The sequence below is a fragment of the Passer montanus genome, unplaced genomic scaffold, assembly GCF_014805655.1.
Source record: "Passer montanus isolate IOZ18808 unplaced genomic scaffold, ASM1480565v1 scaffold22, whole genome shotgun sequence".
NCBI lineage: Eukaryota > Metazoa > Chordata > Aves > Passeriformes > Passeridae > Passer > Passer montanus.
In genome coordinates, this window is record NW_024366815.1 from 5,252,083 (window position 1) to 5,266,440 (window position 14,358).

Sequence of the window (14,358 nt, forward strand, 5' to 3'; positions counted from 1 at the left end):
TGAGCATACCATGAATATGGTAGGGGGAATATGGCCTATTGAAAAGGATAGTATCAGAAACTACTTTCAAATTCCTACTAGCACTTGGAGGAGATATGTAAGATGATAATGTCCTTCAACCACCAGTCTGAAAAGGACCCACTTATTGGGATGAAAATGAGAATCCTACACACTGCTGGGCTAAAAATTGCTCCTGCACACAAAGTTCAAGAAGATTACATTTATGGACAAACATGAAGGTCAAGGGACAGAAGGCTCTTCCCACAGAAATATCAGGGAATAAACCACAAGATCTTTGTGGTTACATTATTGTATTTACTCCTTCCCTCCCCAAAGGAGAAACCAGTGAGAACAGATGAGGAAGGAGGCAGCCAGTAGTCAAGCCCAGATCTTTCTATTTTCAGATTTTGCATGTCCCTGTCCTAGGGTGATGTTATGATGCTTGTATCCCCAGTCGTTTATGCTGGACATTATATTCTGTGTCTTCAAGACTGGCTGTGAGAGTGAAGGCAGGGAGAAGAAGAAGCTCAGAGTTTGTTATCAAGAACTGGACTCACTCCTCCACAGTCTGCTGGAGCACAGAACTCCACTGTGCATTCTGGGCAAGCACAGGGCAGAACAGGCCCTCCTTTGCTTTTTAGTTAGTTTAGCTGGCTGAGGCAGAGAAGCTCCCTGGACTGGTGCTCTTTCCCTTTTCTTGGAACCATTCAAACCTGCTCCAGACGGGTCCCGGAGCACCAGAGCTCGCACTCTGCGGCCTCCGGGGCCTGCTCTGGGCAGGGCCTTTCCCAGCGCCCCAGGCCCTGATAACAGAGCGACCCCACAGGAGAGACTTTCTGAATTTCTCATCTCTTCTGAGCAGTGGGTGAGTTTTGTCATCTGGTATTGTTAATTTTGTGTGCTGGGGAGTGCTTGGCCTGTTAAATAAACAGGTTTTTTTCCCACTTCTCTTCGAGGAAATGTTTCCTGAATTGATCAGGGGGAGGGGCTGTGTAGGTTTGCTTTCTGGGGGGGCCCCTTTTGGAGGTTTTCTCCCAAACTTGCCCTAAACCAGGACAATCCCTCAAAAATGAACAGAAAGTGTACAGCAGAGGTGTAGTCTGGTTCATCTATTCCACTGGTGGTTATCCAGGCATATTCTTTTTGAGAAGAATTACCAACCAATTGTAAGGTTTATTTGGTTTCCTATTAGACCAGATTTAAGCCTGTTTTTAATGAAAAACAAAGATCAGGCAAGAGAGTTTAAATGTTCAATATCAGTCCTCAAACCTCAAGATACTTTCTCTTTTTTACTGCAATTTTTGGTTTTCCCGGCTTTCATTCTCTCAACAGTCTCCATTCAAGCCACTCTCAAATACTCGTAATTCTGCTTTGGTTCCACTTAAATCTTGGCTTTCACACTAATCTCTAGTTTCCCCACAACTTAAGCATTGCTGGTTTTTACTGGTAAGTTTTTTACCGAAATAGTTCTCATGATATAATATTGCTAGCACAGAAATTTTTTACACATTAAGAGTTTGGTTTTCCAAATCCAAGGCAGGATGCTGGTGAAACCCTCCACTGTTCTGGAGGTGAGCCTGAAAATCTCTCCAGAGCCAAGGTCCCCAGGAAACTCAGCTCTGGGACATACCTGACAGACAGAAGTTCGCATCTCTGAGTTGGGACAAGGAACTTTCAAAAGATAAGATATTTAATAATTAAAAAATTATCTATTTAGGCATGGCAGCCTGTCATCTGTGTGCCCTTCAATTGCTTTTGGGAGCTCAGGTGTTGATGTGGATGTATTGTGTCAGACCTGGGAGCTATACAGATCGGTTGTTACAAGTAGCATTTTAAACATAGGATCAGCTTCAGATTTATCATGTGTCCTTTAAGCAAAAAAGGATGTTATTAGTCTTAGGATTTTAATACAGCCTTGACCCACTAGTTTATTATTTTATCACTATGCAATATTCCTTGTGTCTGCTTTGGTCGGGAAGCTTTACTCAGATTCTGATACAAACTTCAGAGAAAGTGGATATTCTCCAGAGAGATGACAACTTTAGTACAGGTTTTTATTTTCTGCTTTAAGAATCCAAACCTTTTCAATTCGCATATATCTGATTTGCAGCTTGCTTTCTCTCTTTTCAGCTGCATTCTATGAATTATAAAATCATAGAATGTTTTGAGTTATAAGAGACCTTAAGAATCATCTAGTTCCAACACCCTGGCCATGGATGCCATTCTTCAGGTTGCTCAGGGCCCAGTCCAGACTGGCCTCAAACATGTCTGTGGATAGGGCATCCACAGCTCCTCTGATCCGTACAGGTCTTTCTTCTCCCCAGCTGGAAATACACTTTTGGAAATTCAGAATATATGGTGTTTTGCTACAACAGGTCTGAGCCACATCTCTCTGGATCTTGGGGCATTGCCTCTCTCAGGTTCTCTCTCCCTGTGCACTTGTCTTTTTTCACTTCTCCTCACTCCTCCATGCTACAGCAGCAGCAGCAGCAAACCTTCTGTTTGCCCCAGCAGACTTTGGATGCATTACTACCCATTTTTGCAACACCTGTCTCATCCCAGCTGCAGTTTGGATGAGCAAAAGTGCTTTTGTATGCAGTGTAGTAAGTTCCTGTAGTGTCTGTATATTGCAAGTAGTTTTTTTTTTGTCTGCATTCCTGTTAAGAAGGGTAGCAGTTGAATAGGATGAGCAAAATAGTTGTTTGCACTGCAACAACAGGCTGACAGTTATGTAAAATACTTTAATGTGCAATCTCCTCTGATCCTCTGCTGGTTCAGAGGAGTATTATGGCCAGATTCAGCACGGAGGCTCTTGCAAACACATTTTCATAAACTAGGGCACTGCTAAGCATAGAGGAGACCAAGACCAAGGTTGCTCCATTTCTTCATCCTCAGCATTTACCTTTTCTTTCTACTTAATCTCCTGTCTTCAGCATCTAGAGTTTAATCCTGTGGGATAAGCACAAGACCTCTTTACCAAAGTGCTTCTACAAATACTGGTGATACAAATCACCTTGAAGAGGCTACTTCGAAGTGACAAGGTCTTCTGGCCAGATCAGTAGGAGTTGCTTTAGCGTATTATTCTTAAATGGGATTAGTTAAGTAACTCTATAGCCCAATTGAAATGCTGAGCCCAATTCACTTTTAGCTTCCCCCTTCTCTATACCAACTAAATGGCACTGATTAGGCTTTCAACTGAGCATTTTCTGAAAGGCTTTCAGGTCAGTTATGGGATCATTAATGGAATTCAACAGCAAATTAATACAATGACCAGCGAACTGTAACTCTCATGAGCAGCAGTGGTACACACACAAATATTCAAGCAGCTTCTGAAAACCAGCCTTTCTGCTGCTTGTGGAAGCAGACACCTATTCTATTGCACAGAGATAATTTACAGTCACAAGGAAGAACTATTTTGTATCGTCAGTTATTTTATGTAAGAAAAGCAATTGTTTTGATCAAGGTATACATATTCAGATGCCTTCATCTAAGCAAATAACTATTTTTCATTAGGATTACCAGGTCAATTTAATTAGGATTAAAATTAATGCCTGATTTTTATTAATATACATCTGTTAGAAAGGTACCTAGTCAGATACGAAGTCCAGTTTCTTATAGTATATACTGTCAGGATAAACATTGATGTGTGCTAAAATTCAGTGAAAAAGCACTAACAACATGTTGAAATATTAATCAATTACAAAATAACCCATGCAAATAATGTTTTTCTGTTCATTGCTAATTTTGCAATTCTTACTATTATTTTTACCTTCAGATTTATGATTAAATGATTTTATTCTTTTTAAAGATTAATCCTGTCAATTTTGCCTTTAAAAAGCTATAAAATTACTATGCAAATTATTCTATTTTTATTTAAATATTTTCTGTTAAATAACAGCAATTTTAATTTAAAATAACTTCAAAATTCTGGAAGGTCATTTTGCATTTGTAACAGCTGTCCTCACAATATTAAGCAGACTGAATGTTTTGTTCAGAAATATTTTGCACACTCTTCACTGCGGTTTGAATTGTCTAGGCAAATGACTCTTAATTAACATATTCAAAAGTCTCTTTTCATCTGTTATCTGTATGTGTTTTGTTTTAGTGTATTCACTCCAGTGTTATCATTCAGTTTTTCCCACTCACCTCCAAAGTAAGAGCCATCTGTCAGCTTCAGCTCCTTGTTGGACTTGGTGATGACACCAGCAACACCATGTTGAATGAAATACATCTTCTTACCCACGGCCCCTTCTCGGATAATATAATCTCCAGGTTGGAACACCTCAAATCTCAGTTTGCTTAGCATGGCAGTCACAAAATTTGGGTCTGCATTAGCAAAAAGAGGCATTGTAGCCACCAGCTTCCGACAGTTGAAGTTGACAATCTCCTAAATGGGAAGGAAAAATCATGGTAATAATGGTCAGGAAATATTTTCAATATGATGGGCTTTGAAAAAAAGACATTCTGCTTTCTTAATAAAGAATTTCTTTATGCTCATATTGGACTTTTCTGTGTCTCTGTGCTTACTTTATAACATATTTTCATCTGTTTCTTGTGAAGTAATTGAAACAAAAGTGCAGTCTGACTTGTATTTCTAAGGTTAAAGGTTGCATTCGTCTGGTGACTTTTCACACGTTATTTATTATTCCCATTGGAGATTAAGAGGACAATATGACAGAAAGGTAAAAATTAAATAGGAATTACACTGCTTGACAACCAGATTGGCTGTTGCAATAACTATATTAAGTGATGAAATTATGCAAGGCCTGTGTTTCCAAATATTACACCATCTTTCTGTTTCGAACATATCTAGTGCTAATATAAATATATATTACAGTTAGATAGTTGAAATCAACAGAAAAATTTCCTGCACAGTTTCGAATTAATTTTATAAACACAGAAACATATCTTTCTGCCCTTTAAAGAGATGTCTATAAAGTAAGCCCCTATATGCAGAAAGCACTACTAGTTTCCTAGGGCCTTAAGGATTTCTCTTACCAAGGAGAAACTGCATTCATATTTACAGAGCACATTATGAGCTCATCTGCATGAAAAGATTAGCTCCAAAAAAGCTGTAAATGCCATACTTGCTTTAAATAAATAAAAACAAAACCCTATGAACAATTTATGAAATATTTTCAAGCTCATTCTTGCAGACCTTACATCGTCTTGGGAAATTAACATGGTCAGTTGCCATTACAGATTTAACATTGTATTGAAAAACTGAGACTAATCAGTATTGCACATGGAGAATGGCTCAGTCAGGCAACATCTATTGAGGTAGCAAACCCAACATGACAGGAAGAGCAAATATAATAATCTGTATATAAATGAAGACAGAGCAAATAAAAAAAAAAAAAAAAAAAAAGCCAGGAGTCACTTAACTGCTTCGCAAAACTGTCTGTGGAGTACCCGTAGTATTTCTTAAATTAATACTTCAAGATTGATGTAAAGGAGACATTCCACCTACCAGTACTCTCATTCCCATGATGCATTCCTGCTGGAAGTGGCTCTTGCAACTTCCCATGCATCTGCTGTCTCATATATCTCATATATGCCACACAGACAACCCTGAGCATGAAGCTCAGATATAATTATCGAGAGATCACACAAATTCTTTTCCTCTCACTGTCTCATAATGTAATATCCTGCTTGTAGACATGTTGGGGAAGTTAAAGTAATTTCACACCATAAACAACAAAATCATAAGCAACAAAACCATAGTGGGTTCTTCAAATCCCTTGCATCTGGGAAAGACATGGAACTTCCCCTCTGAAGGGAAGACATTTCTTACTGAAGCAACTGAGAGGCAAGTGCATTGGGAGTAAGAAGAGTGAAGAAACAACCACCCTTCCTTGAGTAGATTTGATGCAGGATATCTTCTGTTTGCCTGAATCCAAAAATTATCTCAAGTAACAGCATATACACTGCCAGATAGGTGACATTCAAATCTGTGAATACTGCTGAGTCAGAAGGTCAAGAGGGGTAATGATACCCTCTAAGTATATTTTTATGAGGCAATAAGTATCATAATGAGATTCCAACTGTCTGTCTTTCTAAAGCATGAGAACAAGCAGGCTTGTTCTTCTTGTTTAAACTCTACATTTATTAGTAAGGCTCCAGCCATCACCGCCCTCTCAAAGGAAAGTCATTTGCTGTTCCCACTGCTAGCAGTGTGGTGGCATTCCATGAGGAGCCCCAGACTACATCTGCTCCCCATGAGACTGCCTTGCTGCCATCTCCACTGACGCTGGCAACAGCTATTACTTGTCTTGTCTTGCTCAGGGACTTTTCAGTAGGCTTGCTGCTTGTTTTCTGCTTCTGAAAGTTAATAGCTTGTCTTGCATGCCCAGGAGGCAGAGAAAGGAGATTACTAAAGAAAGCAAAAATTGACTGGAAATTATATAGAAGCTGGTGGGGAAGCATAGAAAAGGCTGGGAGAGTAGAAAATTCAGCTCCAGTCAAGATTAGGAAGAAAGAGTAAAATAGACATAGGTGGAGTACTACTACGAAAGAGAGACTGGGAGGAAACGCAAAGAAGGAACACTAAGACCTAGAAAAAAATAAACAGAAAAAAAAGAAGGCAAGAACCTTGACTTTAAAAAGGGGTTGAGAAATGGAAATTGCTGAAAAGTGAGAACACAGGAACACAACACCTGGAGAACAGGTGTCTGGAGTGAAAGCTGAAAAGTAGGGCAGATGAAGTAAACAAAAGGAAAATTGGAAAAAAAAAGAGAAGTTATCCCTAACATATCTTAATCTGTATAGAGAGGGGAGAATTCAATCTGGATGACTCCTCTGTGCAGACCCGGTCCTACCCACCCAGAAGGGAATTCATCGCATCTTGGGAATGCCAAGAAAACATACCCTTGAAAGAGGATTTTCACTCATGGAATCTCGTGTCCTCTTATGGCTCAATCTTCTGCCCACTTTTCTCTCACATTATGTAATCTGTATCTGGATATACCCATGTATGCACACACATTATCCTGCTCAGCCTGAGTTGCCTAATGAAGGTACCAACATAGCTACAAAACCACCCTGCTGAGGTAATTTCAGCTGTTATTCCTAGTAATGCATTCATTTTGTTGATTAGTTTTCTGTGAAAGTTTGAGCTAAAGTACAAACTTCCCTTATTTAAGATGTTAGAAGGTGGAAAATTACCGAGGGAGAAAGAAATGTGTCATTTTTAAGTGCTTTGTTTTTCTTTAAAGTGTTCTTTTATTTAAATATGAGATCATTCAGAGCAAGTAAAATACATTTTCCTGAATCTTAATCACAGGCAATTCTGCAATTTCAGGTTCTTGTGTATTACTTTAAATATCATCCTGGGGAGAAAGAAACAGTAAAGATTATGAAAGTGTTTTATATAACTGAGAAAGTACTAGGAGAAAAAGTTCTGTGTTTTAAAAGACAAGTAACAAAAGAACAAATTAAGAGAAATTAAGAGTTGACATTTTGTAGAGAGAAAAATCTTTCACTCTTATTTTTCTTTTAATTCTTTGGAGCTAGAATGGAACCAGACTATGGTGTCCAATATTATATCTTCGTTAAATGAGATTTTGTCTCACCTCCACTTGAAGAAAATACCAAATGAAGCCTGAGGAAAGGATCAGAGATGACAATATGAAATGAGGCTTGAAGAAGGGATTAGTAAAGCATTATATAGCTGAAATGGTTAAAGAGGAAGAATGAATCAGACCTAGATGGAGCAAGTGTTGATCTATTTCAATTGCTGGTCTCTTACACAAGAATTAAGAGATGCAATGGTCTGCTTTATATAAGAGATTGGTTAGATAATTACACTGGCTTCTGCTCCTTTGTAGTACATTGGATTTATTACTCATCTTGACCTTTCTGGATTTTTTTTTCCAAACTGATATTAAAGCATCAGATGTTACCATTCCTTGTGGATTCGATATTTCTTGATAGCTCCTCTGAAGCATTTCAAGATGTTACAGAAGCAGTCAAAAGGCTGTCCCAGCTGCAACTGGAGTACTCTGATGGCGTCTCTAAAAGATTTTAGGACCTCTTTTCCAGAAGATTTTTAGATGCATTGTAGAGCTTTTAGTTAGACTGACTGGAAAATCATGTTGCCATAAGAAAGGAAAAGGTCTTCAAAGACCTGTTTGCCTGAAAAGTTCTTTACTTTTTCTCAGTAATCCAGCTGTGCTAATAAAAAGTACCATTTCTATCAACAAACTATGTTGTTCTTATGTGTAGGCCATTTGGAAAAATGGCTTAGCTTAGCCTTATTAGGAGACTTCTACATACTATTGCAAAAATCTAGTATGTAATTTTAACAGAACACCTTTTTTTTTTCCCCTGAGTGTTCCTTTACATTTGGCTTTAAAAGGATGTGAAACTAAATCAGTCTAATTTTCCTGATCATTGAAAGAAAGAAGTCACTTTACTGAGAAAACTATTTCTTTCCTTAGAAATAACTTGCAAATGAAAAATTACTGACCCATCATTAAGAAAGAACCATAGGAAAAGGCATTATATTTAGGGATTTGGGTTAGTTTGGGCAGTTAGATAAATTTAAACCCAGTTCTAATGAGCTGTATTATGTATGTGTTCATGATTTCCTGTAATTTTTTAACCCATTGGTCAATTATACTTGAGTTTGGCAGAAAGGAGACATCTCACTGACACTAAGTTCTCACAGGTTTTATGACAGCAGGCAGTCAGGAGGACTAGGATTAGTATCCCACTGAGAGAATGACTACATCATTATCTAACAACTTGTTAAATGCCAGAAAAATCTACATGTGGCAATGGGATGCAATATTCTTCATTTCTGGTGCACCTGAAGTTGTTCAAATTGCTTTGACACATTCTGTTTTATCATCTCTACAAAGTGTATGACTTAAATTTTGCTGAGAGGCCTTTAATGTAAGTAACAACAACTCTGTAAATTTTTTCTCTTTGAATGGGATTACCTCAACTTTCCATTTTTCAATTACATTGATAAGTTTCAACATAGAGACTCTGCTTAAATTTTACTTAAAACATGGTAACTCTTCCGCAGTATCTCTAGAATTGTGTCAAGAAACACTATTCTTTTTCCTTCAGGACTTGGTATTTTGTCATTTTTTCAATATAGCTGGATATTCCTTGTGTCTATTTTAGAAGCCTGTGTAGCCCCTATGGTTATAGATTTTAAAGCCCAAGAATGCTCTGGTCTGAGGTAGCCAACTTATCTGACCTACAGACAAAGCACAAAATCTGATAAAAACCTGTGACCTCTAAGGCAAAGAGACTCCATGGATCTCAATTGCCTTGAAACCCAGTGACCAGCCTATCTATTTACAGTTTCAAAGCCCTCCAGTTCTCAACATCCCCAGTATATACCTGATAAAGCATATCCACATGCAGAAAATTTGCCATCCTGTTATGAGATAAACTTAGGCATAAGGAAGGAAGGAATACATAGGCTTTGCAGAAAAACAATCAATGAAATTCTGATTCTACCAGGACAGATAGGACAGAGTTAAAGCAGGGAGTCTTTTTCTGTCTAGCTCTTTTCAACTCAGATTAAGACAAGTCAACCCTAAACAGGGCATATGGTAGCTGGTATTGCTGTCTTTTAACAGAAAGCAATCTTTTTTATGCATTTGCAATCAGGAGGGATAAAGATTTGACCAATTATATTTTCTTGGCTTAGTTGATTAAATGTTGGCCTTCTGCATACTTTTCTGTCATTCCCATCTTGATTAGAATTTTCTATTCAATCCTTTATAGGCATTTTTTATGCTTCAGTATTATTATTGCATTAAATTCAAATGCAGAAAGAATAATCCTTTTGAGGCAATATGGTTCAACCAAACTTCTAATAAAGGCACTCTGCTGAAAAATATCCATTTTTTTCCCCATCTTGTTAATTGATTTAATGGAGCTTAAAAGAAAGCAGTCCGGTGCATCTCAACCTCCTCTTTGGATTGTCCATTATATTTAGAAAAGAGAAAAAGAAAGAAGAAAGACACTATTTATCCACTTTTTCATTCATCCAACTGCTTATCCATTTTCTAACTATTTTAAAAAGGAATTTAACTTTCATATTCTTCAATGTTCTGATATGTTAAATGCTGGTTAAGTTAGTTTTCCAGCTGGAAAAAGGACGAGAGGCTTTAAAATGGGAGCAGCAATACAACCAATATTTTAAGGTAGTCTGTAAAAAAGAGATAGCCAGTCTAATTTCAAAAGCCTGAGAAGTCCTGATAATTGAGATAAGTACTTAAAGTTTGGTCCATTTGACCCATCTCTACTTCTTGAAGGTTTTATCCTTTGTACTATTCTGCTGAACAAATTTTCTCTTATGTATGCCTTTTGGAAAAAACACCCAGAGTTTGTTACAGAAGGTAATGTGGAATTAGTGCTGTACCATAACAACAGTTTCTGTAGAGACTGTTCTGTCTTATTAACTGAATAAATAAACTGCAATTTGCAAAAGTATTTAACAATCACTATTTCAGTTTTCTCTCCCTGAGTAACTAAATTATCTTCATTCACATTTGTATGTGTGTACACTGGAATGTTAAACTTGTTAATCCTCTACAATATTTAAAAAATAGTATCTTGGGGGGGCTAATTAAGGCTGAAATCTTTGTTTAGCATTAATTTTAAATATTGAAGTTGCCGATTGTGTCAATGAGAATACAGATTTAAACATATGTACTTTAACACTGTAGCAGAGAATGAATACTAAGAGATGTGAAGTTGAAAAAATCCTATCAGCACCGATATCCTGTTGGTATTCATATGATTATCCATCCTTTGTGATAGTGCATGGAAATGGGGCACGACTTAGACTTCATGTTTGCTTCACAAATGAATGAAGCAACTTTCATGTTTTTCTAAACATCACTTTCAATGATTAAGAAAGAGGAGAAAGTTTTGCTAATAATCACAAAACTCTGTCCAGTTTGCTTGCTCACAGGTTAGTCTCTAGTGCAGCACTGCTTCTCCCTGTCTTTGGAACCCCCAGTCACCTCCTCCAGCTGGTGATCTGGTTTACTGGTTCTGGAAACCATTTCCACTACTCTGCCTTTGTACTGAAACTCCACTTGCCATCACCTGTCAATATGTGATTAACCTTCTATGCCATCTCTGTGGCAGCTGCTACTTTTTAATACTATATCCTCCAAAAAAAAACTAGTTCAATTGCTACTTACAGCTTTGCTCAATGAAGACTACCTCTATTATCCACCAAAGTCAGTAATATTTCACCTGATCACCACAAAAAAAAAGGGGTTTGTTTTAGAATAGTGCTGGAAAGAGTGCTGCTGTTCTCAACACAGTGCTTGATTCACCTGATAGCAAGGTAGAGTAATTGTGCTTGAGAGAAAGAAAAAGAGGACACAGTGGAGTTTCACAAAGGCAGCCTGAGTTACATTTGTGTGAATTATTAGGTAAAATATATTGATTGGGGTGCTTTGTTGTTATACAGTTAGAATGCAGAACAGCTTGAAGAGTTTCTCTCACTTGAGAAAGGGAAGGCCATGCATAGAATAACTTGTGGATGAAAGCAGGAAGAAATCTGTGTTTGAAGCCATCAGGGGTGAATGGGGGCTAAAATAAAGTTTGAAGCAAAGAACTAGGTGGTGGGAAAACATAAACATGCCTTAGAAGAAATAGAAAGCTATGGTTCAGATACAAATGTTTTATGTTAGTTCTGATTTGCTCTTGTTTCATCAAGATCAGAAACGGAAGCTGTAAATGGATCCATGAAAAGTTTATCGTGTGCTCTGAAACAGGCAAGTAATTCCTTCTGCCATTCCAATTCTCCGTCTTTGTCCTCTCCTCCCTTCTTCTGTCCCCCATGTACTGCAACCCAAATGGTCAAAACTGAGTAAGAATGCAGTTCCCAAGAGAATGTTCTTTATCTACACATGTATGGTTTAGTTGACACAGTAGCAACAACAACCATGAAAAACAGTTATTTAAAAATCAGTGATGATTTGTTCACTGAGTTATTTTACAGCTCTTGAGCAGCTCTGGATAAGAAATACTGTTATCTTGTTAATTGCTAAGTTAACACTTACTCTTCTTATAATGAATTAAAAGCCCATTGGTTCAAAGGCTCTCTCGATAAATTTATTAAGTGGCTTAAATTAAATCTTACTGATTATACTGAATAAATCCCAGTTAGCTGAACTTGAAATATCCACTGAAATTATGTTTAGTGTTTTTAAGTACATTTCAGTTTGCATCTAATTTGATTGGTAATTACTCACTGAAGACCTACTTTATATTATGTGCAAGAAGTATCAAACTCTTAACTATACCTAACACACAAAATTTAGACATTGTTAGACCATGTATATTCCACATTTTAAAGAGAGAAAAAAGAGATTTTATAATGAATGAGAATTATTTAGATTTCTTAGGTAAATGTGTGACAGGATGCTGAGTGCTTTTACGTATATGTGCTAGAATATTTACAGTGCCAGCTATAGAGGTACACATCTATATAGAACAGAAGGATATAAAAAGAAAGATAAGGACGATGCACAATCCCCTTCTAATTCTGAACTCAGCCTTCGTCACTGCTTTGCAATGTGAACTGGGGCAAGCTAATTGTAATACCATTTGAATTTGCCTACTAAAGGAAACTACTAGCAAGGATGCTGGAGTGGAATCAGGTCCAAAGGCTCAGTGATCTTATGTTATGAGTAGCAACTTGCAATACAGGTGTAAGAAGCCTATGACCCACATCCAGGCGACTGCACCAGAGCTCAAGCATGCAGAAGTAGAAAAATACTGAAAGTACGGATTTTAGAGCCCTGGTTTACAATGAAACATGAGGATGATGCTCCTTTGTAAGGGTGAGACATAGAGAGCTGGCTCCAGAAAAGTTATCAGCAGGTCATAAAAACAGAGATGATTTTTCTGGGAATAATTTAGTAGAGTGTCAGCCAGACAGCCCTCAAGACAGAATTTGCTTGAGAGTACCACTCTGGCTAATATTGGTAGCTGCAGGGAAAAGAGATGAATAAATGGCTAAGGAGTTGTAAAGAGTGGAAAAAATTTGAGGAGGGCAAATGGTGACAGCAGAAACAGCCTCAATAGTAGATCATGTGGAGCAAAGAGAAGGCAATCTGGCAGGAGTAGACAAGTCAATGTGTATTCATAGTAACAGCTAGAGTAAAAGTAATGCATCAGACTTTAAACATCCAGTCTTTAGTGTGTAGGCATGCACACACACTAAATAATGGCACAGCATCGGAGAAACAGAATCACTTTACAACTAGGAGCCAAATCACAGTCAAGACTTGACAGATCAAGGATGCACCAGGACATCCTCAGCATTTTTACATTCTGAAAACTCTTATTTTATAGCACATGGAGAAGAAGCATCTATGTAAATAATAAACGAGAAACCAGGGGAGATACCTACAGCCTTCTGCTGTCTACATTTACTGCTATTGCTCTGTTTTGCTCTCTGAATGCCATCACTGAGGCATTCAGAGGCCTCAAATACTTGTGCTTCTGCTTCCACTCTGGGATTGGACGTGTACTAAAAGCAAAGGGGTCGGATGACAGCAGGACACTCAGGATCTGCCATTAGCATATGTGCATGAGCCCAGGCAGCTATGGGATGCAGTTATTTACATAATTTTAATATTCTTTTTCCAAACAATTTCAGTTAATCTGCTTGCCCAAAGTTTAAAATTTATTTAATAATTAGTAGCATTTCATTAAATTATATATATAATTTAATTGCTCACTTAGTGAATGAAAAATAGGCTGAGGTTTATTTCCCTAAGAAATATATTCCTATAATTTACTCAGAAAGTTATTCAAATTAAAGTATCTTTAGACTATATCTTAATGTCTACTTTTATGAATAAATTTATCTATATTGATTTTATCACAGGAGGACCCCTAAACCCATTGTAACTACAGTTCATTTTAAGGTAATACATTATAAATATAGTCTGGTGGCATAAGAAATAAGTGCTGAGATATATGGCAACAGCAGAAGAAGAGAGACCATATCAGAGTTCCTAATGCAATATATGCACACAGTACTTTGCAAAGATATCAACGGAGTTTTACGCAGCATTCTTCTCACACAGACATTCTGGACATGTGTTTGCACGTATGTGTCAGAATATATGTATGTATGTATGTGTGTGTGTGTATATATATATATATATACACACACAAACATATACACACACACACACACACATATAGACATGTATATACATATATACACAAATGCATATATATGTTCTCCCACACATGTATTTATATGTGTACTGGATATACCTCTATGCCTTGTACATTAAATTAAAAAAAATCAAAGTATAACTAATTAATGTGTCCCATTAGAACTATATTTCAAATTAG

General features: G+C 37.3%; 1 protein-coding gene across 1 annotated transcript in view; it reads right to left on the reverse strand.

Annotated features, from left to right (window-relative positions):
- The window catches only part of HCN1 (hyperpolarization activated cyclic nucleotide gated potassium channel 1), a 196,137-nt gene that overhangs the window by 19,360 nt on the left and 162,419 nt on the right, over window positions 1–14,358 (reverse strand). The window contains exon 6 of the mRNA XM_039710008.1: window positions 4,147–4,387. Coding sequence (XP_039565942.1) covers window positions 4,147–4,387 — 241 coding nt within the window. The remainder of the gene's footprint in view (window positions 1–4,146; window positions 4,388–14,358) is intronic.